Raw genomic sequence first — 27,072 nt, forward strand, 5'->3', positions numbered from 1 at the left:
AAGATGGCGCTTAGTGCTTTCGGAGGACGTTTTATACATTCCAGAGCATGTGTTGTATAAATTCTCTACACCTGCCATCGTTGTAAAGGAAAGTGGACTGCCATGCCTGTCTCTATGGTAACACTGCACTTTTTTGAGTCCTTTGGAATTTCCAGGTGTTCCGAGCCTCTGATGAGCTCTGATGTGACATACAGCCGGCATTTTGAACGTTTAGAGCTTATACCTTCTCCCTTTGCCCTTCCTGATGTCCTGTTGTTATCCGACACAAATCAGAGACACCTGTACCGACACTCCCTGCTCGGGCTCATTGAGATCTCCTGCTGCCCAGGCCTCTCTCACTTGGACACAGGGTTCGATCACGAAGAACACCCAAAGGACACTGTCCCCCAACTCCCAAGCTTTCTTCTGACCAGCTCCAATAAGAGTGAGGGAATGTCCTGTCCCATGGAGCATCAAATCTAGCAGGTTTCATAGACCATGGCTAAATCAGCACTTTCCAAACACCTAGAACAATTTCATTGCAATAAACTTAGCAGCTGGTTTCTTAAAAGGAGGAATTTAGAAATAATTTGGGAAACAAAAGGCCTTCAGTCCCAGTCCCAATGGACCAGATTACTTAATTACTTGCTTGATTGACCTACACCTTGGTCTTTAGAAACAGCTGGCCAGGTTCTGAGAATAATAGTTAGCTTCTGAATGTGATCCAGAGCTACTAGGGTCAAGCTACAGGTGGTCTCAGACAGGGCCCAGGACTGCAGTGTTGTCGAAATCATCTCTATCCACTGGGACAATTAACACTGAAATGCAACGAACAGGTATTTAAGAAGTCTGCTTTCCTTTACAGATGACGGCAGCCCATATGGCTATGGCCCCCCTCATTCCATCCTTTAATACGATGCATGTGATGGGAGCCACAGAGGAGAAAAGGGAAAACGTTTTTGCTCTTCCTCGGAACATAAGTCATTGCAATCTAGCAGCTCCCATCTTCTTTAAAACTACCAGTATTTCCCAGGTAAAATTACACAAAGAACCTGCTGGACAATAAACCTCAGTAACGCTCAAGTTATAACTCCATCACCGGTGCTGCACCTCCGACAGTCTCTGTGCCCCAGAAAGCCAAGTGCATTTCAACACAATCCTTCTCCTTCTAGTGCTTCCCAGTAAGGGCTTTTAAGGGTCCATCAGAAACATGAGCATAGTGTCAGGGCTCACCAAGACTGCACAGCAGCTGCGACTAAATTAAATACCTATGTGCTAAAGAGGGCAAGATTTTTTGTAGTTTTAAACTGAGGGTTTAAAAAAAAGCTCTTTTTGGACACTCCCGAGAAACTCTGCCTTTCCACAGGTCCTTGCAAGTGGGCCGTTTCTCTTCTGTCCCAGCCTTTCATGCATTTGCCCACCCAGATGTTACAATGTATCCAGTTCGTAAAAGCAAGTGATCACTCCTCTACAAACTCCCCCCCACCCAGTGACCACAGATGTTGGAGAACAAGGATCATTTGAGGGCACAAATGCAGGGATTCAGGTCTCTTGTAAGCCCAGAGCCTTACACTCCACCCCCTCTGGAGGTGTCTGGCTGCTGCGCTGTACCCAGAGGCTCTTGCTTTGCAGAACTAAATCGTCACTCTTTGTGGACGATGCTGATACAAGTCAAATGAGCTCCTCAGCGTTCTGCTGTGCTGTTAATCTCAATATTGCACAGGATCCCGTTGGAATTAATTTCCGTAGCTTTTTTGTTGAATAGGAGTGAAAATCCGAGCGCAATGTATTTCACTGCACCAAGACAGGTCATCTACATAAAGTGCTTCATAGCCTGAAGAAGTCTGTAACAGTTCTTTTCAGGTAGCTGAAGTTGCTCTACTGCCGATATCCTTGAGCCAACTCAGGCCCAGGGCCCTACTGATCAGTCAGATTGAACATAAATCATCTTCTTCTGTCATCAGTCATTACTTTCGACATGCAAGAGGCAGGAGCACCTCGATCTCTAGTTTATTACATTCCCTCTGCTGCGATTCCTCCCACTTCTGTTGTCGGTGTTCCCCTTCTCCAGCAGATGGCGCCGTGCCGAAAACCTGTTATCTGGCAGGCCGGCTCGGGGAACCCATGCTGGAGGGGGATGCTAGCAGCGCTGTGTTGCCCTGCCACTTCCGGCGCAGGATGAAGTCGTAGTTGGCAGAGGTGCACATGGCGTAGAAGACATTGGCCTTGTCAGGGATGACCAGTTCTGCACGGGGACACGGGGGAAAGCAGAGCGACAAGTGAAAGGACTGACACTGCGGAGCAAGCAAGCAAACGATAGCAGTCAAACAGAAGAGAGAGAACCCCTGACATACTCCTAGATCCCAACAGGATAAATCTGTTGCTACAATTAAATTTTCTTTTATTTCATATCAGTAAAGGCTAGTCAAAATAAGAAACAGCTGATCTTGCCTCCAAGTGAGGTAAGTACAAAGATAAGCTCTACTAACAAGTAAAGGAGGTAGCAGGATCTCTACGGAAGTGGTCTAGAGGTGAGGTTTCTGACACTCGTGGTACCGACTCTACACTGCAGCTCACCTCTGTCCTGGGAGAGGACCTGGCTGAGCGAGAAGTCCTTGCAACTGCTACTCTCCAGGTTGTGCTTCTCCAGGGCTCGCTGTACCACCTGGGCCGTCTTCTCCTGGCTGGTCAGCTGCACGGGAGATGGAAACAGAGAGAAAGAAAATGAGCTGTTACTGAACACAGCCGGACATGCCCCTACGCCACAAATCAGAACACAGCCGGACACGCCCCCAGGACTACATGCCACACCCCCATTCTCACTCCTAGTGCCAGTAACAAAACAATAACCCCTACAAGACTGCTTTAGGTGGGGACCTCTTGAAGGAATTTCCACAAACGAAGAAGAATCGTCCACAGAAGCACTTTATTCAGGTTAAAACCCGAGCAGGCTAAATTCCAAAGCAAAACGTGAGGAGCCCAAACCACTCCATCCACCAGCCCATTTAACGATGGAATCTACTTAATCGCTCATCCTTCTGCTGCGCGCTTCAGGAGTTGGATGTGTCCCAATCACCCACGGCAATGGCAATAAAACCAGACGTTTCTGCAGCTGGAAGTCCGAGATTCAATGTACAGGAAAAACGGCCTGCTGTGACAGTAACGCCATGCACAGACGAAACAAGGAGGACTGTTCTTTCCCCTCTCAGGACCCCCCCCTTGCTGGATCTGGCCCATGTCTGATCTTCCATGTGTAACACAAGCCACAAGCTGCCCCCTAGCTGACGGAGCACAAGCTCGGGGTGAACGCACTCACCAGGATGCTCTTGTAGACGTTCCCGTTCCCACACTCCACGCTGACCCGGATCACGCAGCAGTCGGCTACCTGCCGGTTGTAGACAGGCAGGGAGTTCATGGAGATGGAGCGCCGGTGTTGCAGGTGCGCGGGGGTGGAGGGCAGGTCGGGCTGGGAGTTGCAGGAGCTGGAGGAGCAGGAGGAGCCCGTGGGGGAGAAGACCTCCTCGGCCACATCCTGGCAGGAGCTGGACAGGGGCTGCAAGAGACAAGTAGGGCCGGGTCACATCCTGGAAGGGCATCCCCAGCTGATTTCTCCAAGATCGTACTTCTTGATCACAGCAGATTTCCCAGAAGCTGCAATATCTGTTCCTCCAAGACCAGCCTTAGCTCCCCTCTGTAAAAGTTATAAAAGTTGTTTGGTACCTTGTATTTGCCCCTCAAAGGGGAGTGGGGCGAGGAGACATCCTCCATTTCCGATCCACTGGATCCCGACGAGGACACGCTGATCTGGTCAGGAAGAGTTTTCCCACTGGATCCGTCAGTCACGGTGAGCAGCCTATTGTTAGCAGGAAAATGAGGTTACCCAGAGTGCGAGACTCCGATCTGAGACAATAGCTTCTCTTTTGAATGCGTATATCACTGATTTTTAAATCCCTGAATAGTCCCTGAATCGGGAACTCTATGGCCAACAAGTCGTATATTGGAAGAACACATTTCTCCACTTAAAAAGTCGTTTTTTTCCTAACACCAAAAAACATAATTTGCAGTGTTTTGCATCTCTCTCGGTCGGGATACTCACGAGGTCAGCTTCTTGGCCAGGAGACGGTGGGTCCAGGTGCCGGGGGACCCAGGGCAGGTGTCCACCGGGGGCTCCAGCTGACATGACAAGTCATAGCTAAGGACACAGAGTTCAAAGGTCAGCCACCAAAGGAGGGAAAACTCTAGAATTACAGGGTACACCTTCATTAGGTCCCCAAAGTACCACAGAGACCCCAACAAGAATGGATAGGCATCTTTGAGTTATCAATTGTTTAGGACTTGGGGAAGGTCTTAAATGAATTTGGAGGGTGAATCCCTCTACTATGCCCAATTAAGTATAACTCAGTTAAGAATGTACCCTTGTCCTGCCCTTCATCCCTCCGCATCACTCCTACCCCTATTTTCACCCATGTGGCCTGACCCTCACTTCCTGTTAGCGACGCTGGAAGCTGCGGGTCTCTGACTGCGGCGCACTTGTGCCCAAATCCTTATTTCCTCTGCCAGGAGGGTAGTAACAAAACCTACATCTCTAAACGCTCAGGATCTATGCCAAGCAATGCCAGTGTTTGTCTTCGGATACGACATTGCTATCAGGTCACGAAGAAGTTCGGTTGGACTCCACAAAGTACCATAGAGACTCCAACAAAGGTGGTCTTAGAGCTGTGTCAAGCGCCTGTGAACCATGGATATCTGTCCTCTCCCCACCGGCACCCAAAGCTCCTCACCTCTCCTGGTCGGTCAGCGGCCTGTGGCTCTGCAGCCAGGTGGAGACGCAGGGATGATGACTCAGGCTGTACTGGGAGCAGGCGGCCTGTAGCTGCCTGATCTCAGACAGAACCTCAAACTCCTGGGAAGAGAGGGAATGCCAGCAAGACTTTTACATAGGCACCTGCCACAAGAGATACAGTACCTCAAAATGGATTTCCATGACACTCAGAGACGTTTCTATGGATAAAGCATAGCTTCTCCACATGCTTGTTAACCATTTACTTTTTGTTCCTTTGTACATCCCCAAAAATAATACAAGTTTCATTTTACTAAATCTAAAAGGTATCATGGTCTGCACAGGTTTAAATAATGAGCAGCGAGCTTTACGAGAAATAATTACAGTTCGTCACTGGCAACCTTACAGAAACCAACACAGAAGCTAAAGCTGACACCTAGAAAGAGGCACGAGAACCATTTTATCATTTTTCCCCATAAAACTAGTAGACAAATATTTGAGAGCTGTATTATGGAGCAGTGTTGAATGTTTACATTCGAGGCAGGGAATTGGGATTGTACTTCCAGGCAAGATACTACAGTAAAATTGCCTCAACATGTAATAATATGAGTCACTTGCAAAGTAATAAAAATGTCAGCCCAATAAATTAATGAGGATGGAAATATAACTCTTTCATGGGCATAATTACAGGTCAACAGCAATATTTTCCCTTTTTATAACCAAAGTAAATGTAAGTGCTCTCCCCTTACTCTGGGTTAACTGGGTAAAATAATTGCAGAGTGACATAAAGTAACACTCACCCTTCTCCTCTTCTCAAAGTTGATGAGCCCCCCCTGGAGGAAAAAGAGAGAAACGCAGGTTGAGAGGCAAGAAGAGTGAGTCCTCAGCACCACCGAGCCAAGAAAACTGCTGTCATGTTCTGAGCCCAACTCAGACCACATTCTAATTAATTACAAACGAGAACAGGCCATTTTGCCCATCTAACTCATTTGATTTTTTAGTGGCTGATTGATTCTAGGACCTCAACCAGGGGTTTCTTGACAGATGCTCCTGCCAAAGTACTTGTTGTTGTAGCTGTGCAGGGGCACTGCAGAACAAGTGACAATATTTGGCATTTCTCTGTGCTTGTCTTACAATCTGTAAATTAAGGATATACTTATTCACTTCAATCCAGCAAAGAAAAACTGTGCAGCTTCCCGAATGCCATCTCACTGAAATCCTGCTTTGGCAGTTAAATGAGGCTGTGCTTGGTATGCTGGTTGTGGGCACATTTTCCCCCAGCACGCTTCTACCCAAGTCAGAAAACTGAGATGGCAGCACATCAGAATAACGCAGGAGCCAGGGTCCGTCATCGGTCAGCAGTCGGTCTGTCCACTCACCTCCACTGTGTCAGGCAGGGCGGTGTCCAGCATGGTCAGCACAGTGAGGAAAGTACCCAGGTATGGGACATTGCCTGTGCTCTGTATAAGATAAGATCACTTTATTAGCCATATACAATTTCTTGCATTAGGGATTTGTCTTTTCACATACCCCAGCTTGCTCTCCATGAGACACACAGACAGGGAGAGAAGCTTGGGGTCAGAGCGCAGGGTCAGCTATTTGTACAGCACCCCTGGAGCAGTTGGGGTTAAGGGCCATGCTCGGGGGCCCAATGGAGTAGGATTCCTCTGCAGGCCATGGGATTTGAACTGGCAACCTTGCAGCCAAAGGCACAGATCCTTAGCCACAGAGCCACCGCTCCGCCCCAGTATGAGAGGGGGGTGCCCCTCATACTCTGCCCGTCTGTATGACAGACAGGAAGAAAACGTTGGTCACACAAAGTCTTATTTGCCTGGCGCCTTTCTGCAAAGCAAAATAAAGACCCTAAGCTATGACTGGAACACTGACGCCATTTTAAATGTGGTGGGGGGGGAAACTAATTTGCTAATTTGTGTAAAAAATCACTTATTTCACTGCTGCTCTGCAGATGGGGTTTTAACAGCACCTCCTTCTCTGCTGTGACTTCTCCTGAACTAAATCTCATCACTGAACCCAGGGACTACTTCCCCAACCTTTGTTTTGCAGTCCCTTTTTATGGCCTTCCTCCTGTAATTCCCCTAGTACTGTTCCATCAGTTTCTCCAGATCCACACCAATGACCTGCTCCGAACACTAGCACTAAAGTCCATATTGGCTCTTCGAGCCAGGAGGACCTTCCTGTGGGACCTACCGTCTGTTGGGCAACGGGGCAGTGCTTGGGAGATTTGGGGCAGGAGCCGTCGTCGTTTGGAGTGCTGCCATCCTGTGTAGAGAGCAGAGAGAAATCAGTCACACACCAGAACTTCTACAAGGTGGGACACTTCCCAGATCACCCCACTAAGACCTACAGATGGGTACGGTCCTGCAAACAAAACCATACTTGACCAGATAAGTCTCATCATCTTTGTTGCCACAGTCAAACCACTGGCCTCTGTGCCTCCCCATCATGAATCACAAGCCCTACAGTAGCCTGGATTGTCAGAGACTCGTTCATTCAACCCTTATAGAGGGCTAGAGTCTTGCGGGGGGGGGGTCAAAACTTTGATCCCATCTGGGCTGCGACATCAGCTTAACTTTGGTCGCAGGTGCCAGACTTTTTATCTGCTTGTTAGGGGAAATGAAACCAGTAATTACAAGACTTCATTCACAAATATTGAATGAAAATATATTTGTACAGAATGAGGCTCAAAAGCCATAAATAACTAAAAAGCTGCCAAGAACTACCTTTTCAGCTTTCCATTGGCCTTTTAATGGTATTGACACTATTTGTTTTTTCTCTCCATCATACTTGTATGAACCCAGAATAAACAGCGGCTTGTAGGACCTGATCAGCAAACACCAGCACTGATTACAGGACAGGATTTACACCACATTTCCCTTCTCTATAGAATCCCAGGCCCAGCGCTTGGGGGTTAATTATTAAACTTGCTCCTGTTCTTGCCTGCTGTACAGGTGTGTTAAAATGTTAAAAAAGTCCTTTTTTGGGATCACCTTTCCCAGTTAACTGTACTTTCAAATGGCTGTTTACTGGCCTGTAAAGATGCCAGTTGTTTCCAGGCTGTTAGGTAAGACTCCCTGGGTTCAATTTGCACTTCAGCACTCAGAGTGTTTACAAAGAAAGGTCTTGGGAACACTGTGGAGCTCAGAGTTTCTGAGAGAACATTTAAGGGTCATTGTACTCCGTGAACACAGAACAGCAGGGCTGGAGAGAGAAACTCAGAGTGGAAACACCTCGATGCAGGACTGACAATTACAAGGCAGGGACTCACCTCCTTGTTATAAGCATTAAATTACCAGTTTCTCCAGGTCTTGAACAAATTGTGATGTTAATTGTGATTCATTAAGCAGGAGATTTTTTTACATGAAAGGCGAACTGTATTGCCAATTTCCTAGACTGGTTCTAAAATCTGGTTAGAAAAAAATTGACGGTATCTCTAAATTTGACAAATTCCGAAAATAAGCACAAAATCATTAACTTTGCCAAACTACTGTAAGTCGCCATGTTGTCACAAACCACTGGTCTCACTACGGGCGAGAGCAAGAGTTCACACAGATTGTGACACGAAGTGGCCCTTCCTACTCACTAGTCACTGTAATGACTAATGTAATGCGATGAATGAGCGAGTAAGTACAGGCTGTGTGGCAGTCATTTCACTGCAGAAATGTTCCAATGTGTTCTCCATGTAGAGTTTACAAGTTTCTATTTCTATTGGATTAATAGACATGGGTTCACAAGCCTACTTGTTTGCAATATCACAGGGCTGCTTCACCTTACTGGATGTTTTGTTGCCTCATTCTGAATCGCAGACAATGATGGAAATTCTGTCTATTTTGTGATGTAAACTGGAGATTTTACACGTTACTGTGTACATCTTTCTTTCATTGTGGTTTGAAATGCACTCATCGTGATTCTTTCTCACCGTGAAATATAAAAAAAAAGTTGCAGTTCCCCTTAAAGTAAATGTCTTCCAAAAATTGTGTTCCTCATTTTTTTGAAGCATGCACTTTAATGAAGGAGAACTTACATTAGTTAACGTGGAGCATGTGCTGTTCATTACATTTTAAAGGAAAGTGTTAGGTTTTTAACTGTCCTTTCAGGACAGCTTCAGCCTCAGTTTGCATGTATTTCAGCCTTTAAGAGGCATGATACAAACTGAACAAATGTTTTAAAAAAGAGATGACAAATGAAGGTAGTTATTGTATAATTTAGGTAAAGTGCCTCAAGAATGCTATATTGAAAAGCGCGATTGATTGATCGATTGATTGATTTGGACTGGGGATCTCAAGAACCTAAGTAGCCTGCATGAGCCACAACATCTCCTTATCACTGCTGACTGAAGCAGATTAGAGGAATTTCTTTACCTCCATAAGGATCTCTCGGCTGCCCAGGGCACAGTTCTCATCGGGAAAGGTCTGGCACAGCTGTTCAAAGGCTGTCATGCTCTCTCTGGAAGAGAAAAATCAACATAAAAACATGAGATCTTCAGCAATCGCTGTCCATGTAGCAGTGAGGTACATATTTACAGGTGGAAATGGGATCCAGAGTCCTCACATCACATAAAAGCGAGGAGACTGGACCATTTTCAATCCATAGGCAAACGGAATTTCACAGACAACAAAAATACAACCCCTTTGTCTGCCGACTGAAAATCCAATCAAGAACAAAGGACAAAAGGCATCACATAGGAGGCAAAATTCCCAAACCCAGAGGTGGAAACTTTAAAATTACCACCGGCTTAACAAAGACCAGGAAACTGGTTTCTCAATGGAGCATTGTTGTAGGCTGGGAGAACAGGTTGGTGTGCTACCTAGAGACGGACGCCCAGGTTTTCTTCAGCCTATAGACGGCATTGGACTGCAGAGCAGAGAGGATTGCACGCAGGGAGGAGAAGTTCTTCAGCTGTTTGCACTCCTGCAACACAGAGAACAGGAAGGACCTCCATTAAATGCCCACTGGATGGGGAGAGGGGAGGAGCCAAAGCCCTTTGTATCGATGCGCTGAAATGCGGTTCGAAGGTGGAGATCTCTGGTGTTGGAGGATTGTGGGTTTAAGATGTAAAGACTTCACTGATTGCTACTCAGATCAATATGTATAGGAGGATAAGCTGTGATGGCAGATTTCTGTGGATCACAGCCTCAATGTCTTTAACCACTGTGTACAGGGTCATGCTAGAACGGGGCCAAAGTTTGTCTGTTTTTTTTGGCGGTTCTCTGGGAGCAGACCGACCTGCGCCACCTCGATCCACTTCTCGACGACCCTGGCACGGTCGCAGGGCCGCTGGGAGGAAGGCTGGCACAGCAGGGTGCTGATGACGCAGTTGGTGACCATATTGAACTGGGCGATGGTGGCGCGGATGGTGGGCGCCAGGTGCTTGTTCTCCTTCTTGTCGCGCTGGGACCAGATGCAGCCCATGCACTGGAATGGCAGCACCTTCATGAACAGCCCCTGCAGGCATCAGACAGGGAGAGACAGAGGCATTACAGTCCAATTCAAAACGGACATCAAGATCATGCCAAGGGCCAATGCTGTAGCACCTGCAGACAGTAAGGGCACAGACCTGAATAGATCTCAGAGAGATTTGTGCTCTTTTTGGGGCTGTATGCTGCTTAGATTAGCTGCAGGCCATCAAAGAAAAGAGAGTGGAAGATCTCTTCCTCCCACAAAGCCATAAACATAGAAAGTGAATAAAATCTCCAAAAATAATTTGTTTCCTCAATTTGGGCAATATCCCTGAAGGTGAAGGCCTGGGTCTCTTGCCCTTCCTGATCAGGCTGTAGCTCCAATTGCAATATAGTACCTGGACAATCACAAGCTGTCACAACAGGAGAGTGATTGAGACTTACCGCGTCCAGCAGGGTGAGCTGCTCTGCAATGTCTGTGGAAGGGAAGTCCAGGAAGTCCCGTACCACCTTAATGCAGTCCTGTTCCAAGTCGCCTTTACCAGAGCCAAGGGCGGCCTGCTGTCTGCCATTTTTCTCTGGAGGTGAGAAGCAGGAAGAAGGGTGGGTGAGGGATGAACAGTGGGAAGATGATCACAGAGCACAGCAGCTAAGGTTCCAGGGTGACCCTTGGGTGGGGCTAAGGTCTCCAGGGCGACCCATGGGGTGAGGCTAAGGTTTCCAGGGCAATCACCTAGGGGGCGGGGATAAGGTTTCCAGTGTGACCCGTGGGCGTACCTGCATCCTGAAACTTCTTCAGCAGGGTCTCGGCACGCTGGGATAGACGGCGGTAGCACAGACGCTTGCGCAGGCGTCCCCGCAGCACCTTCAGGCAAGAGTAGTGAGGGGGATCCCGGAAATCCTCTGCATACTCCTCCAGCCACATCTGGATGAGCGGGATCAGAGTGCTGAGGAAAAGAAAGGAGGAGAAAGGGAGGGAGAGATGAGACGCACAAGCTTGAAGGGGATTCACAGAGGTTAGACAACAGGTTCACTACAGAACTGCACCTTCGTCTTCCTCAAAATCCTCCCAAAACAAAAAGTAACACTTTAACATTGTTTTCTTCATCATCCCAACCAAGAATAGCATCTTTGAGCCTATATAATGATATTGTGCAAATTAGGAGTTAATTCCGCTCCAGTGTGACACAAAAGCTCCGTGCTACGTCTTCCGCAGTTTGCTCAAGAGAGGATCACAGATTTCTGCTGCAGCTGGAAACGGGGAGCATGTGGAGGAAAGATCAAAGCAGGCCCTCAAAGACTGACCCTTTCCCTCACCTCTTGTTCGGACGAACGTGGCAGACGTTGCTGTCCACATCAGTGATGGAGTCATCTCTGAAAAACGACAACAACAAAAGTGGTCACTTCAAGTGTCCAGGGCTGTTTTTCTGCCAGTACTGGGGGTAGCTTGACAAGACTATCATCTATTACCATCCATGACCCTCTACAATGCCCAAGCCATTGTCCGGCTGGACCAACCCTTGCCTTAAAATAGAAGAGCAGTCCAACAGTGGAGCATTCCACAAGCCGGTTTAATCCACAAAACAAGCAAGCATCCACCCTTTCAAAATAGGACACCATTCCCACACAAACAAAAGATAGAGAAAAAAGATAGGAGACTAGCTGTTCATTGAAGAAACTGAAGAGGGTCAGAGCCTGATTCCCGTGGTCTTTTCCCAGAATTCCTATCACCCACTCTGCTATTTCCCACTAAAAGGCCTGTGCGAACGTTCCTCACTTTACTCCGTTTTTACCATGGGGTACCGCAGGGAGCTTTTCTAAGGATCATGCAGGAAGAAAGCCAGATCTTTCTGTTTATTACGTTCACAGTATAACAGGGCCACAGTACGATACGTTCGAGGAAGTTCGGCTTTATCACAGCAGGGCTCCGCACAGTTAGAGCTCAAAGAGGAGGGGGGAGTGGCTCCACCTGTGCAGGAGCAGGTCGATGAGCGTGCTGGTGTCGGTGAAGGCGCGGTAGGTGGCCAGGAAGATCTTGGCGAAGTCGGGGTCGTCGCCGGGCTCCAGCAGCCGAGAGGTCAGTTTGTCCAGAGTGGCCGCCTTGAGCCGCCGCACCTTGTAGGTCCTGTACTGGACGAAGCAGAAGGTGGACTGGGCCTCCCCGTCCTCGGGGGGCTGTACCGGCTCCCTCCTCAGAGTGATCCCGTAGATCGCCCCATCCTCCACCTCTTCCCCCCACTCCTGGACCGGGTTCTGAGAAATGAACAGAGAAAGGACATGAGCAGTTAAAGAGAAGATGAAGCCACCGGACCCTGTTCTGCTTGGGTCGATGGCCAGTCGCTTAATAATCCCAGAATTCCATTCAGTCTGGTCCAAAAAGGTTCCCACAAAGTCAGCTTCAACCGCATGGCCCGGGACGTGGTCCCAGACTCCCACAATCCTACATGCAAAGGAGGGTCTCCCCCTGTCTTAAAGGCTCTTTCATTTCCCAGTGGTGTTCCTGGGAATTGATGTATTCCTAAAGATGGATCAATGCATTTTAAAATTTGGAAAAGCGGAATCTAGTTCCCTAGGCAGAAGAACAGAATTGGGTCTTTATTATGTATTATGCGGGAACAACGGGTTAATGGGCAACTCAGTCACACTGCACACTGAGTGAGCCTCATTAAACAGACAGCTGCCTGAAAACTGTGATTGGCTCCATTAATTCAATTCACGCTTTAAGCCTTTCTAGCCCCTGGGGAAAATATATTCAACAGCAGAGTTCAACACAGCAGTACAAACAAACCACCCACAAAGAATTCAGCACACCAGCATCTCAGAAGATAAGAAAGTTATTCTATTGCCTTGGAATGAAATTGCAGAGAGGAAGAAAGATTTCCGGAGTCTATTACCTTGAAAGAAAAACTAAAGCTTAGCAGAGGCTAGAATCAGAAGACCCGCCCCTCAGAAGCACACAGGTTCTTCCCAGACCGGCAGGACTGGGGATCTCCAGAACCCGGGGCCACTCTGCTGTAGGCAGAATGACAGGTGGAAGAGGAATGAAGAATAAACCTCTGGAGGCCGTGTGCAGAAAGCAAAAAGAACAAAACAGAGTTGCTGGGAAGATTTCAGGAAACTTGCACACAGCTTCCACTCGTGACCTGTGGCTGGCCCACTCCTCAGTACACCCCACCCTTGTTTCCCTCACAGGCTCGCTAGACTACAGGTGCTGATAAGCAAGACGATAAACAAGAAGCCCGCACGTCACCGGGTGACCTTCGAAAGGACATGAAAGCATGGCTGAGTGCTTTGTAGCCAATACAAACTCACACTCCCTGGTTTCGCTGTACACACACGCACGAAGAAGTCAAGTAAACTCCGCTTACTCTTCCATACGGAGTGGGACTGTACTGCGTTTCAAAAACCCTTGGTTACATTACAAAGGCTAAAAACAAGGCGAGTTAAATCTAGGCACCATTTTAAAGCCAGCGCACTCTTCAGTTTGTTTGGTTTCTTTGTACCTGGTGCACTGAATAAAACAACAGTTTAGGAATTATTTGCAACTAAATCAGCTGCCATATACTCCAATACCAAGTCATTGATAAGTAATCTGTCCTCTATATCTTACTAAATGTTAATTTAACACCCTCAAGTGCTACTAACACGTAAGGAAAGACCGCAGGATATTATACATAATACATTACAATGCATAGCCCAGCAATGTTTAAAGTCTGTGCAAAGACAAGAATGTGTTGTTTCTGCGGTCTTGTCCTGCACAGTATGATATTCTGGAAAAATGACCCTCGATGTGATCGCAACAGGTACATCAGCTCCTCTAGGACTTTACAGGAACATCCCTTTAATCTCACAAAAAACCTGTAAGACAATCTGGAGTCTTTATAGCAGGGGTTAAAAGCTAATTCAAATTAAGCTTCACAAAATCTTCTATTTTTCCCATACAATACTTGCTAGTGGCTTGCAACTCTTGCACCAGGTACAAAGAAATCAAACCGAACTGAAGAGCGCACTGGCTGTCATCAATTAACGAGACAACGGGGTTACCATCAATTCTTTTTGGCAGCCCAACGAGCAGCATTTTGCAACTACATGCCAGCTATTGATTTCACCTCCAAAATAGGTCAGTGTACGCCAGCAATCTTTTTTTTTAATTGCATTTCAGGAGTTTTATTAATACAGAGCTCCTTGGCTTAGGTGTGCTTGGGACAACCCAGCACTCAGCAGATTTTATGTCTGAAAAAGAATAGCACAGGGCCAATGATGGGGGTGACAGGTGGGAATCAGATTTTTCTTAAAAACCGGCGTGCTCCAAGTCCTTCAGTGACATTACTTGCTAGACAGCCAGCCAACCAGTCTTGGATGTAATAATAGGCTTAGGATTGATCTACAGAGTCTGACTGACTGGTACGAACCACTCAGCCTCTTTAATGCATTTTATTTCATCACACATCCTTATCACAGCCAGGGGACCCACAGACCCTCGCTGTGGCGCTGCCTTGTTTACATCAGGGCCTGCTTAGTAATGCATTTGCTTGACAAAAATACAGAAATTCTCTTCCGGTGGCCAAGGCACACACACAGTCTCCAACCAGATGGCCGCAGGCTGATGTGACCTGTATAGAAGATCACTTGAGCTCAGAGGTTAAGAGGCACAGTTTTAGATCAAGACCTGCGTCGCTGTGGCTCAGACAACAGACACCAGACACCTGCACAGAGCACAGGCTGTATTCAGATCCCTGTCATTTTCCAAGCGGAATATCCCACAGAAAACAATCCAGGGCCTCCTTATTGTAACATCGCGCAACCTCATGGAGGTCGTGGGCTCACAGGGAGAAACCTGAAAAGTTGGAAAAAATACTTCCTGGTCTTTCCCTGGATTACTTAAAATCCTTACGGGCTCAGCTGCCCTTGGGTCAGGAAACTAAGAGCGCCAGGGTTTCTCCTATCAGGACACAGATACCTTTGCCAGAATGGTCTTCCTTTCTTCCACAACGGTTCACCTATCTTACCGGCTGATGGTTTTGAGGAAGGGAAAAGAAGGGTGGGTTCTTTCACGCCTCGGGGGGCCAGCTGACGGAAAGAAAACTCAGCTGCGAGTGGAAACTCCGCAGCAAAAATAAAAGTCTCTCGGCTTTACAAAAAACCCCCGCAGCATCAGGTTTCGCGAGAGAGGTGAAGATTGATAAAGATCTGCTGACCAGACTGGCGACGTGAATCTGGTTTCACACTGAAACACCTGCAGCCCTTCAGGTAGTGGGACTGGCTCGGAAAGTCGAATTGGAAGCCATTTTCCAAGCAGGAAGAAATGTGTTTGTTAGGCCCAGACAGAAGCCTGGTGGCGCTAACCTGCTGATGGTCTTCAACTTGGCAGGTACTGAGTGACAGGCCCGGTCCAGTTCCAGCTAGGCCTGTTCTGAAGCCATCACCGTGACTACTTTACATCTCATTTGTGTTTGAAAGAAACTATTTTCTCTGTCCACCCACATGCAAAAGAGATGCCTTGACTCATCAAAGGCTTTTTGAGGACTCCTGTGCAGATGATGCCCTTCAAAGAGGTGGGTTCTGTTCGGGCACATTTGAATATGAATATTCACACAAATATTTCCCCCCGTTTTTCTGAAGAGAAATTAGATTGTTTTGTGTCCTTCACCCACCAGATTTGGTGTGTTTTGAAGGTCTCAGCTCACAGCCACAAACCCCACACATAGCCCACAAGCCGGGAGAGTGAGGAAGAGTGGGCAGACCCCTCAGAGACACTCAGCTTTTCTGAAGTACGATAAACTCGGGTTTTATGTGGTAGCCCAAGCGGGGCAGCGTGGCAGTAGGGCCATGCATGAACACACACTCTTTCATGATCTTCAGTGCTGGAGAGAGCGCGATCGAGCAATCCCTCTCACTTCCGTAAACGCAGACCAATTTTTTCCAGCTGCTGGGAATAAAGATACAGAAATCGTCCAGACTGAATGCCTTCTCAAAAACCTGCAGCGGATTACAATAAAAAGGACTTTTGTCATGAACACGCAATTCTCTTGTAGTTTTATAAAGGGTCTCGCACAATATCGCACCTGGCTTTGTGCGTTATATTTCAGGAAAAGATACAGGCGGAAAATAAATCCTGCATTTCCCAGCGCCTATTAATGGCGCACGGCAAACAAGATCCAGTTTCTCTCTCCCCGTGAAAAATCAAGTCATGCCCAACACATTTGTGCAAGATCCTTCTTCAGTCTGAGCCAGGGAATCTGTCTTCCTTCTTTTGCATTGAATGCAGATGGCAGGAAAGAAAAAAAAAAGATGACTCCGGCATCTTTTTTGCTGTCTCAGCTATTGTGCGTTTAAAGTTAAAAGACCAAGCAAAAAAAAAGAGGAAAGTTAAAAAAAAAATCAGATCTCTTCTGAGAGATACAGGTTGCCTGCCACAACTCCCAAAGCTCGGGACTTAATGACGTTTTTTTCCTTTCTACCGATTTGGGACAGTGAGCAATTTCCAACTCTGAATAATAGGGGGAGGATAACTAAATAACTACTGCCAGTTTCCTGCGACAGGTGTCTGTTGCTAAGATCCCACACAATAAAGCAGCAGTTCCCCATGGTCACACCCTAGATCAGCGCTGGGATCTGCAGCCCTCTCGCCTGCCGCTGTGACAGCACCACAGCACAGGCACTGAGTGACAATCGGGCTGGAAACGGGGCCAGTTTTAGTTTTTCTGGCCACACAACGATTTGCAGATTTGGCAAGCCAGTGGACTAACTCAGGAGAGACCAGGCACCTTGGGGGAAAAAATGGCTGCGATCATTTTCGGCACAGAATGTCTTCTCACACACACAGTGTGCACGTGATCCAGATTTCTGGGCAGAGGGGTCTCCATCATGAACGGTAGCACCCCCACAACACAGATGCAAACACACAGGATGAGAAAGTGGGGGGTCATGTCTCCCTCCGCCCCATGTGGTCACCCCCAGATTGCTGAGGCCCCTTGCTGGGACCCAACGGGCTGATGCTCATGATCCCCACGGGGCTCTGACCCAGACTTCAAGAACCCATGACTCAACTTGAGCGCATGATCTGCTGAGCTGATCGCCAAGCAAGATCGTCCACCTGCAAGGACCTGCCAGACTGTGACCGTCCAGGGCCACAGCAGACCCTTCTCTGGGCAAACTGAAACCGGCTGCAGATGAAAGCATTTGAAACCATTTCTCCCCCGAACAGCTACGGAACAAGTCCCAACCCACCCTCTCTGCTGTACATGTGTAAGGCCACCCCACCACAGCTGCATACAGAGCCCTCAGTACCTGCACTCAGCTGTGCCTCTGTCCCTTTTCCTGTCACCACCTGCACAGGTACTGCGGGAGGTCAGCAGGAGAGCTCCAGGCATACCACAAGAACACACAAACACGCAGGCAGGAGGACATGCGCTTTCGGTCACAGGCTAAGAGAAGGGCACTGGAACAACTTCTCCACACGTCCAAGAGACACACGGTTATTAAGCCATCGCAGAGTGGCTGTTCGATTAACGCCCATATATCCACAACTGTACTGGATATACTGTATATAGATATTTAATGCCATATCTTACAATAACTCTTAAGTGATTTGCAAGCCTAGTTTCAAAGACTAAGGAAAATCATTCATGCATCCATTTTTCTGACAGCTTTATCCAGAACAGGGCTGAGGGGTAGCTGGAGTTTATCCTGACAAGAAACAGGCACAAGACGGGGTACACCCTGGGCAAAAAATTAGCGTACCACCATCTTCTTGTGGGAGGAAACCAGAGCACCTGGAGGAAACCCACGTTAACACAGGGGAAACATACAAACTCCACACAGACAGCACCCGAGGTCTGGAAGGCAGCAATGCTAACCAGTGTGCCACCGAGCCACCCTGTACATCATCATTATTGACGTCAAACCTTGTATAACTTGTATAACTACCTGACATTATGGATTTACGAAAGTTTAAAAGACTGCTGCCGACGCAACTTCACCAAAAACTCAAAAAACAAAATCGACAATACATAAACACGCTATACTGCGATTCATAATGCTTACCATCGTTATCTCCTTGCCCATATTTCCTAGCATTCACAGTAGGTCGACGGTGGAAAGAGATCGGTTTGCGGACACTACAATCCCAGCTTTAAACAGATCTATTTCCTCATTTTTTTCGAAAATTGGAACTCCGTCTTCGCTTCACTTTTCACATTTCACACGCGAAGCTGGTGCATTGACTACTGAGGCACTAGTCCATTTTAGATATTTAAGACTTCCATCCGATCGATCTAACTTGAGAGAAAAAAGAAAAAAAAGAATATTTGTGCATGGCTGTCTTATAAGGGAGTAAAGATCGGATGATGGAAAGACCTTGTTATATATTTTTTTGTTATTGCTCCGTCTCCAGATGTCTTACAAACGACCGAAAGCGTGTTGAGAGCGCTTCTGAATTCGGAAAATCAGTTTTGTTTCAGAAGTACAGTACGGAACTGCTCCAAGGCTACAGCCCTGCGCTTAGCGCCGTCAAAAGCACCTGCACGGCGAGAGCTGCGCCACTCAGAAATAAAGCCCAAGGCGCGCTGAATAATTCAGATGGGAGGTTGTCCGGTGGGCGGCTCCTTTTTAGGCCTGTCCCGCGATTCGAGTCCGTGCTGGGAGGGCATCCTGCTATACGCGTCTTCATTTAGCGTACTGTGTACTGTAGGAGGAAGCGTGGCTGATGACAGTCAGAAATTGTAAACGTCACCTCCAAGGACACCGCTAGACGCCACTGGGAAAACTTTATTTTAAACACCCGAGTTGAAAGAGTGGACTAAAACTACTATAACTACTAGAGAGACAATGGAATGCAGGATAAAACACTAGCCCGGTTACTTTAATACACGATTTACTTGTATGCGACTTTCAAAGCGTTTTTCACTGGTTAAATATAATGAAAATAGTAAAACGGCAAACCAAATCTGCATGTAATTAAAATATCTCTCACTGATGTAGAATTGTTGTGAATAGTTGATTACATGGATTGATGTCCAAAAGTAGCACAGCCTCCTAGCTCTACTCCTTCATAGAGACCTGAGCCTCTTGCTGAAGCACTAGAACAGGTTGCCAAAGTAGGTGACTTAGTGAGCCCCAGGGTGGAGAAAGGGTACAATGATTACCTTTCCAGCTGACCCCAGCCCACTCTGAGACAGGACAGGTCTTGCCTCTGGACTGAAACACATTAAGACGTGATCTGGGCAGAATCACATAATTGATTTAGTCTCTTTTTTTTGTCCACAAAAGTTTCCACACATAAAATATTTTAGACTTTATAAATCACAATCCAGCCTGGTGCCTACCGGTGCTAAAACATAATCATCCATTGAGAAACTGCTATTCACTTTACATGCGGTGTTAATTTACAGGCGAGCCACAAGCCTGCCCTGTCCCAAATGCCTGAGCGATCTGCGTCTAAGTGCCAGACCCGTGAGGAGGGGGTCCCTAAAACTATCTGGCAGCACCCTGGTTTCACCACTGTGAGACCCCTGCTCATGTCAGTGCTTTTCAGCGCTAGTTTGGCACCAGGACTGTCAGCAAACGTCTTGCGTGACTCTGTCATTCCACAAGTCCACTGTTTGTTTTCCTCGGGAATAATCATCACAACAAACCACAAGAAGAACATAAGAAAATAAATAATGACTCTTTGGAGAAAAATTCTCAAAATCTTAGCTTACTAAGAACTGCACAGCAGGTGTGGACTCTGAGAATTGTCAATGTCTTGCCCAAAAATATTTATTATGACTTTAAACAGAGAACTCCGGATGTATCAACAATTGCAGTCTAATGTGGGGGAAGAGAGACTACTTAAATTACTGCCCAAAAACACAAGTAATAAAAGTGTGGGAATCGTGTCATAGTACCATCACCTGATCTGTTAAGGACAAATTAAAGAAGCTTTACTCTCCTAAAGGCAGGATTGTCCAAGTTCTAGGAGGTTTGTATTAATTTAATCAATACAGACTTTAAAAAAAAGAAGGAAAGTCAAGGAGCTTGCTAGAACAGTGGTAAACATTAAGTCAGTTTGGTTGCTAGTACTGAACTGACCCCAGGCTGCATTTGGCTGTTTTCTGAAGGGATTCAGGGTATCGGCTTCAACAACATGGCAGTTCAACGCGTTCCAGACCCCCACCACCCTTTGTGTAAAGGGGCACCTCCTGTCCTCGGTTTTAAATGCACTTGCATTCTGTTTCGACTTGTGCTGTCTGGTTCAAGTCTGACTTTTAATTCTGAATAACGCAATTCATTTGTCTTTATCCTCATTAATTAAGGACCTTGAATACTTGAATCAAGTTCCTTTTTAGCTTGGGAATAACTGGTTGCTCTTCTGTATACTCCAGAGCAGAAATATCTTTTTCACAACACAGAGAATAAGTGGGTCTTTTTTTTTCATATACCCATTTGGAAATAACTGATGCCAAAGCAAATATAGAGTCGGAATAAAATTATTAAAAAAATGATCTGAGAATTACAATAACAGCCTAATACAAATCAGAGAGCGATCAGATTCATTGCATCTTTAATGCTGCTGAACACTGTCTTTTTATCGTACAGGAACACTACAGCATGATTTCTGGAGGTTTCTTCAACACTGGACAAATCACAGAAGGAAAAATAACACTGGATTGGGATTGTACAGGATCTCGGCCGATGACTCATTATTCAAAAGATGCACTTTACTCATATTTCAGTAGATAAACATGTTTCCAAAAAATCAAATAAGCAGATCGATTGATCAATCAAGGACCAAGGGGATGAAAGAGTGAGCCCTGGGGATCAGAGTTCAGCACCTCCAATGCAAATTATCACTAAGTCATATAAAGCGCTACAAGCGTACTCCCAAACCATCTGGACATGATGGGTCAGATGATGGGTCAGTAGCCAACGTCAACATACTTCAAACCTTACTGTGTTTAAGCAGCTAGGATACTAAAACTGCATTCAGATAGCCACCAACCCTCAAAATCAACCATCAAGCTTAGGTAAATTAACACTGGCACGAAACCACTAACGGCAGCCAGCAAATTGCACTCATCAGTTGCCCATTCTTTCTGCTATTACAAAACCACTGAATAGTTTATCAGTGCTCTCAATTTGATCTACAGTATATACAGTAGTCAGCCCAAATTACTACAAAGCATGGTTCATTAACAAGATTTATATCGATATCAAGGATAAACTGCAGAAATACACTGAGCAAAATGTAGAATTCATATAAAAATACATTTTGGTCTTAAATTTCTTAGAAAGACTACTGTACAGTATTTGCCAGTATTTAATTGGTAATTAAACCGTGACAAACAATTCAGGAAAGGAACAATGCTTAAGTGAGTAATTTCCTTCACCTCAGCTTCTCAATCCTGCTCTTTCTAATCTCCTTAATTAGTCTCCCAGCTAATAGACTCACAGTCCAGTAGCTCCCCTTTACCCATCTGTAGCCTCTCTAGGAAGGAGGAACATACTGACCTCATCATCTCGCTCCGTGTTCAAAGACTGGAAGCTCTTCAGCCAAACTCCCGGCACCACGTCTACTAGCTCCAAGTGTAGACAGCGCTGGCCTGGGAATAGTTTCCTCGTCTCGAACATCTCTGCTCGGAGGGACTTTTTTCTCCTTCTCCTGTCTAAAAGGACAAGGCTGGGCAGTGGATCCACATCGAGCTTCATGCTTCACACATGGAGCTACAGCTTGAAGTGGCTCAGTGGAGTGTTGATCTGTAAAGATCACTACAAGCACACTCCCAGCTGTGACAGACGAGCACGCCCAGATACTCACCACATTCCAGCACTGGAAAACAATAGAACTTCAAAAATCTCCTCCCTAACTTTTTTTTTTGTTTTTAGTTTGGCTGCAAAACACTATTTGTAATTGAAATCAGCCACCTGAGTCTATTCAGAGCATTGGAATTACTTGTGAATTGAACCTGCTGGGACAATTGGGCATCATGTAAAGCACCTGGAAGAGATTGACACCTTCCGCCCTGCTGTCTTCGAAAGAATCGAAACCTCTTAGCTCTGAACACAAGGGGTGTGTGCCTCAGGTCTGTAGAGCAGGGCCAGTCATGCACCGGCCTTTTCAGATCCTCTGCACTGGCTTCTTCTGTTTCCTTCAGCCTGCAAATTGCGTGATTTTCAAATCAATTCACAATACTTAATTCATCCCAAGGAGCCAATTTATGGTGCGGCATATAACATGTTCCAAATAAAATAACAAATTACTAAGAAATATATGTAGATAACAAGAGTAAGAGTGTGCAATATTTAAGATTGTATTAAAGTGTGTGTACATGTAAGAGGGGGCTCTATCCAATAGAGATCATATTGATAAAATGTCTTTACAGTCATCGTTTGCCAGACTGATGGCCTCTGGAACAAAGCTAAATGTCCTTCTATTTGTCTTGCACTGTGGACAATGCAAACATCTTCCAGAAGGCAAAAGTTCAAAAGACTAATTATTCAATTTAATTATTTGTGTATAATTAAATGATGCATTCGGCTTATATGAAACACGGGGATTGGAAGTCGCATTATTTGTCTCTCTCCTATGTTGATTCTCAAACACTGCAGTCACCAGCATTATTTTCTCAGGGGCACTGTAGTCTATAAAGATCCCGTTACTGGGCCAGTAAATGCTCAAAGAGGGAAACACAAAACATCAGTTCTACCGCCACAGTCCTTGCATCTAAACTGTGTGCTGTACAGGACGGTTTTAAAAGTGGTCATGTCTAAAACAGTGCAGGCGCTGCATGTTTCTTCTCAGAGCGGTCCGGACCCATGCAGACAAGCAGGAAATCCTTGGCAGTATTTGTTGCTTGTGCTCTCCTCTCTTTCTCCCCCTTTCGTTCCTCTGCCGTCTTTCAGATGTGGATTTTCACTGTGCCGCAACAGAGCCCTTGTCTTTGAGCGAGCTGCGGGTTTCACTTTCACCTGCTGGACTCCTTGGAATTGAAAACGAATGAAGGAAATTGCAGAATGGCACGCCACATGCAGAAGACTATGTGTGACTCATAACTAATTAATTCTTAGGACGGACTAAAGCGTATGGTCTTCCTATCATGTAACTATCTGTACGTGTGTGTTTTTGATTCGGTTAAATCATGGCACCACTCATAGGTTTCCATTAAGAAGGAGCAAGAAGAAAGACATTTCTGATTATATGTCAGGATGTGCTAGGTTTTCTAATGAAATTCAGCTTGTATAGGTAGACTGCAGTCCTACTTTCTCAGACCAGTTATTAAATCTCGGTAACAAAATCAATTCCTTAATGCTATAGAACAAATATACAAATGTCAAGCCATGAACTTTTTGAAAGTACTGTAAGTCACCAACTTGAATTCCAGTTCCAACAGATTGCGATGTGATGTGGCCCTTCCTGCTCACTAGTCACTGTAATGAGTAATGTACTGTGATGTACAAGCAAATAAGTACCGGCTGTGCCGGTACTTATCTGCATACAGAGTTAACAAGTAAGTAGTTTTTGTCAGCAAAACCATCAAAATATCCAGATCAATATTTATATTGGATTAAAAGAGGTGGATTCTCACTTCTTTATAATGTGTTAAGGACACATCATGCCACTGTAAATTTGAAGTTCTGAATCACAGAACATGGTGCTGCTCCTACCTGGAAATTTCATCTATTTTGTGATGTAAACTGAATGTTTTACAAGTTACTGTGCACATTTGACTTTTATTGTGGTTTGAAATGCACTCGTCAATGCTGATTCTTTCTAACCCCAAAATATAAGAATAGCCTTGCGGTTCTCCTTTAAACTGCATCTGTGGCTATCTCCTGGACAAACACACTGATTTTATTTCTTGTCCAGTGGCCCTGTAAGGCAAGACAGCATAGATGTTTGTCTTCTTGCACCATCACCTAGAAAACCAAAACAATGAACCCTTTTATCAGTCTTCTTTCTTGGAATTGAGCTGATCAATACCCTGATCACCATGAATTCTCTGCGCTGCGGGTTCAAAAGCCACATGGTCCGAGAAAAGAACTGCACTGGAAACGATCTCTACTTCCTTCTTCGAATGAGGCTATTTTTGATCCGTTGTGTCACGGATTCCATCTTGACTCAAAAGGGAAAGAAGAAGCACAACCGACAGTCCAACCGAGGCTCTTGGAGGAAGTGTTTTTGTGATTTCTGGCAGGGGGGTGAGGGTTGTCTTTATTTCCACTTAAGAGTTTTTTGGGAATCCGCATCAGCGTGGTCTGTCATTTGAAACTGCAATGTGGAAAAAATGGAGTGCCCCCTCCTTCACTTTCTGTTTAGAAAGGTGGAGGAAATGTATTCTGGTGGTGCGATCGAGAACGCCCCCCAGATTACACTCTGACAGCAGACCATCCAAAAATAACAGCACAGCTCCTTTTCAAAGCAGATCTGTTTTTTAATAGCTCTGTGATTCATGAGCTGGTTAGTTACTTCCAGAGTATTCTGTTGTGCAGGGGCACAGCTTTTGAAAACCCAAGCCTTTATTGGGACCATCATACACTACTACACACAGCTATTTGAGATAAAGGAAGTGAAATATATGCACTACAGCCTCAAAGTGCTTGGGTCCTGGATTTGATTCTGTGCTAAGGTCTTTCTGTGTGAAGTTTGCATGTTCTCCCTCACATGTCTGTGTGAGTTTTCCCCTGGAGGTCTGCTATTCCCAGAGACATACTGGCTACATTGCCAGGTGGCTCTAAACTGTCCCTGACATTTGTGTGTCCTACAGTCCTTGGGATGTTGAGTATAAGCATGTGCAAACTAGTTGCGAAAGAAAGAAAATTAACAAGGCAACAATACATTTAGATATTACTTTTCCTTAATATCGCATTTGATAATATGTTGTGTGCATTTCAATCTCTCATTTGCAAGATAATCTATAACAAGACAATGCAGAGGCTCGTTTCTTGCAAGTAATTTTAAGCAAATCCATTGAACTCCAGACTGCTAAATATTAAATATGCATGTCCAATAGCGAGAAAGGACAGTGCTCTTGGGTGACACAATAAATATACCTGTATAACAAGCAGGCTAACATACCTGTTTCAGAGAAGTGCTACATCAATCATCTTAAAGGCCAGCCTTATTTCTTTGGAGTTTTTCACCCTGGAGGGTCTGGTTTCACTGAGACTGCTCGGATTTTCTCTCTGTAAACCCAAGTTACCAATGGAAGCTTGCACTGACTTTTCTAAAAACCCTGTTCTTATCCAAATCCCCTCCCAATATATACAGAGAAGACACGAAGAAGCCTAGGAATGCTGTACTTACTATTCAGCTCTGGAATTCTGGCATGGAAAGCTGATATATCCGACAGCCAGGATCAGGTCTTATGGGATTCTCCAGTGTGACACTGCAAAGCTTCGGGAAAAGAATAAAACCACCTACTGTATAGCTGGCTCGGCTTCCTAGACTGACTCTGTGATGGGATTTTTTTCCATTTTTGCCTCTGATCCAAGAATATGTGATGGCCAATGTGCTTTTCACCGGGGAGGGAGGGCGTGTGGAATCTTTCTCTCACAAATTCCTGGCACAGAGAATCCACATCACTAGCCCTTCCTGTCAGACCAGCTTATTCAGCTTCGCTTGTTTCCTAAAGGCAAAAACAAGGCTCTGTTTCTCCCGTTCCCCATCTTTTATATTCATGATCACCCATCTGTGGGATAATGCAGCCCTTTTGCTCTCTGCTCTCTGCTCTCCATCTCGAAATAGTGTGATGAGGCAATAAAAAAGGCCAACAAAATGCGTGGACACATCATTAGTGGAGAAACCACTAATTGTTGAAATTCTACAATACATTGGTTTGATCCCACTTGAAATACTGTGTTTGGCTTTGGTTACTGCACTGCTGGAAGGATATTGGTGTGCTAGTGGCAGCACAGAGGACCAGTCTGAATAATTCCTAAACTGAACGAAACTGTACTTGCACAAATTAAGGAAAATAAACATTTTGAGCCAGAGAATAGAGAAGTTTATGAGGGGAGCTAGATGTTGCTGCTCAACCTCCTGAAAATCATCGGCCGGATCAATTCAGGAGACAATCCTACAAGCTCAGCTATGACATAAGGAACTGGAGATTCCACTTGGGCCACTCAGCATAATAACGAGGACACTCTGTCACACTGAGGCTTGTAGATGACAATGACCAAATCCCAAATAATGTGGCTGACACCATGGGACCCATTGAAAAATGGATTGATGGAATTCTTGAATCCTAAAAAATAGGATAAAATTGACTCTTTTTTACAACCTTATGTTCTAGACATTATGGTCTCCAGCCTTTGTAGCCGAGTTCGTCTTTAACCAGAAAATAAGATCACTTTATTGGCCATATACAATTTCTTGCATTAGGAATTTGTCTTTTCACATACCCCAGCTTGCTCTCCATGAGACACACAGACAGGGAGAGAAGCTTGGGGTCAGAGTGCAGTGTCAGCCATTGTACAGCACCTCTGGAGCAGTTGGGGTTAAGGGCCTTGCTCAGGGGCCCAACGGAGTAGGATTCCTCTGCCAGCCGGGGGATTTGAACCGGCAACCTTCCAGCCACAGGTGCAGATGCTTAGCCACAGAGCCACCACTCCACCCCTCCGCCCCCAGAACTCATTCATTCTGCCCGCCCACCCCCTCAAATGAGCATGGAATAGCCACTGAAAGTCTTTAATTGCCACCTGGCTCCTTTCCTCTTGGATCACACGCTGACCATGTGGAACCTGCGCAGCACTGCAGTCTCAGTGACATTCCTCTAGGAGGCTGATTATTGTCCGACTGCTCCCTTGCAAAGCTTTGCACCCCGTTGGTGGAGAGAGATACTATCTCCCATCCAGCTGCACTCTGACCCAGCTACTGAGAACAAGCTACTGTAGCGTGTTCCCCGTGAGGGCTGT

The 27,072-nt window shown here is 45.9% G+C and overlaps 1 protein-coding gene across 3 annotated transcripts; it reads right to left on the reverse strand.

Moving 5' to 3' along the window:
* Positions 1–1,382: 1,382 nt before the first annotated feature.
* On the reverse strand, positions 1,383–25,608 carry rgl3a (ral guanine nucleotide dissociation stimulator-like 3a). 3 transcript variants are annotated; one of them, XM_088603638.1, is made up of 18 exons: positions 25,460–25,608; positions 21,667–21,821; positions 12,146–12,429; positions 11,494–11,550; positions 10,954–11,123; positions 10,621–10,754; positions 10,004–10,222; positions 9,585–9,688; positions 9,139–9,223; positions 6,968–7,039; positions 6,139–6,219; positions 5,560–5,592; positions 4,761–4,882; positions 4,076–4,171; positions 3,700–3,832; positions 3,296–3,532; positions 2,557–2,671; positions 1,383–2,224 (listed from the first exon to the last, which is right to left on the reverse strand). In XM_088603638.1, exons 2-18 carry the CDS (start codon positions 21,784–21,786, stop codon positions 2,076–2,078), a joined length of 2,211 nt encoding a protein of 736 aa, XP_088459764.1. In that variant the 5' UTR covers positions 21,787–21,821; positions 25,460–25,608; the 3' UTR covers positions 1,383–2,075. The 3 variants fall into 3 exon arrangements, with proteins under 3 accessions (XP_088459764.1, XP_088459763.1, XP_088459765.1); XM_088603637.1 differs by having other exon boundaries at positions 21,667–22,311; positions 25,460–25,597; XM_088603639.1 differs by lacking the exons at positions 21,667–21,821; positions 25,460–25,608 and adding an exon at positions 18,223–19,895.
* Between the last annotated feature and the right edge of the window lie 1,464 nt (positions 25,609–27,072).

This window comes from Lepisosteus platostomus, chromosome 13, assembly GCF_059453375.1.
Source record: "Lepisosteus platostomus isolate fLepPlt1 chromosome 13, fLepPlt1.hap1, whole genome shotgun sequence".
NCBI lineage: Eukaryota > Metazoa > Chordata > Actinopteri > Semionotiformes > Lepisosteidae > Lepisosteus > Lepisosteus platostomus.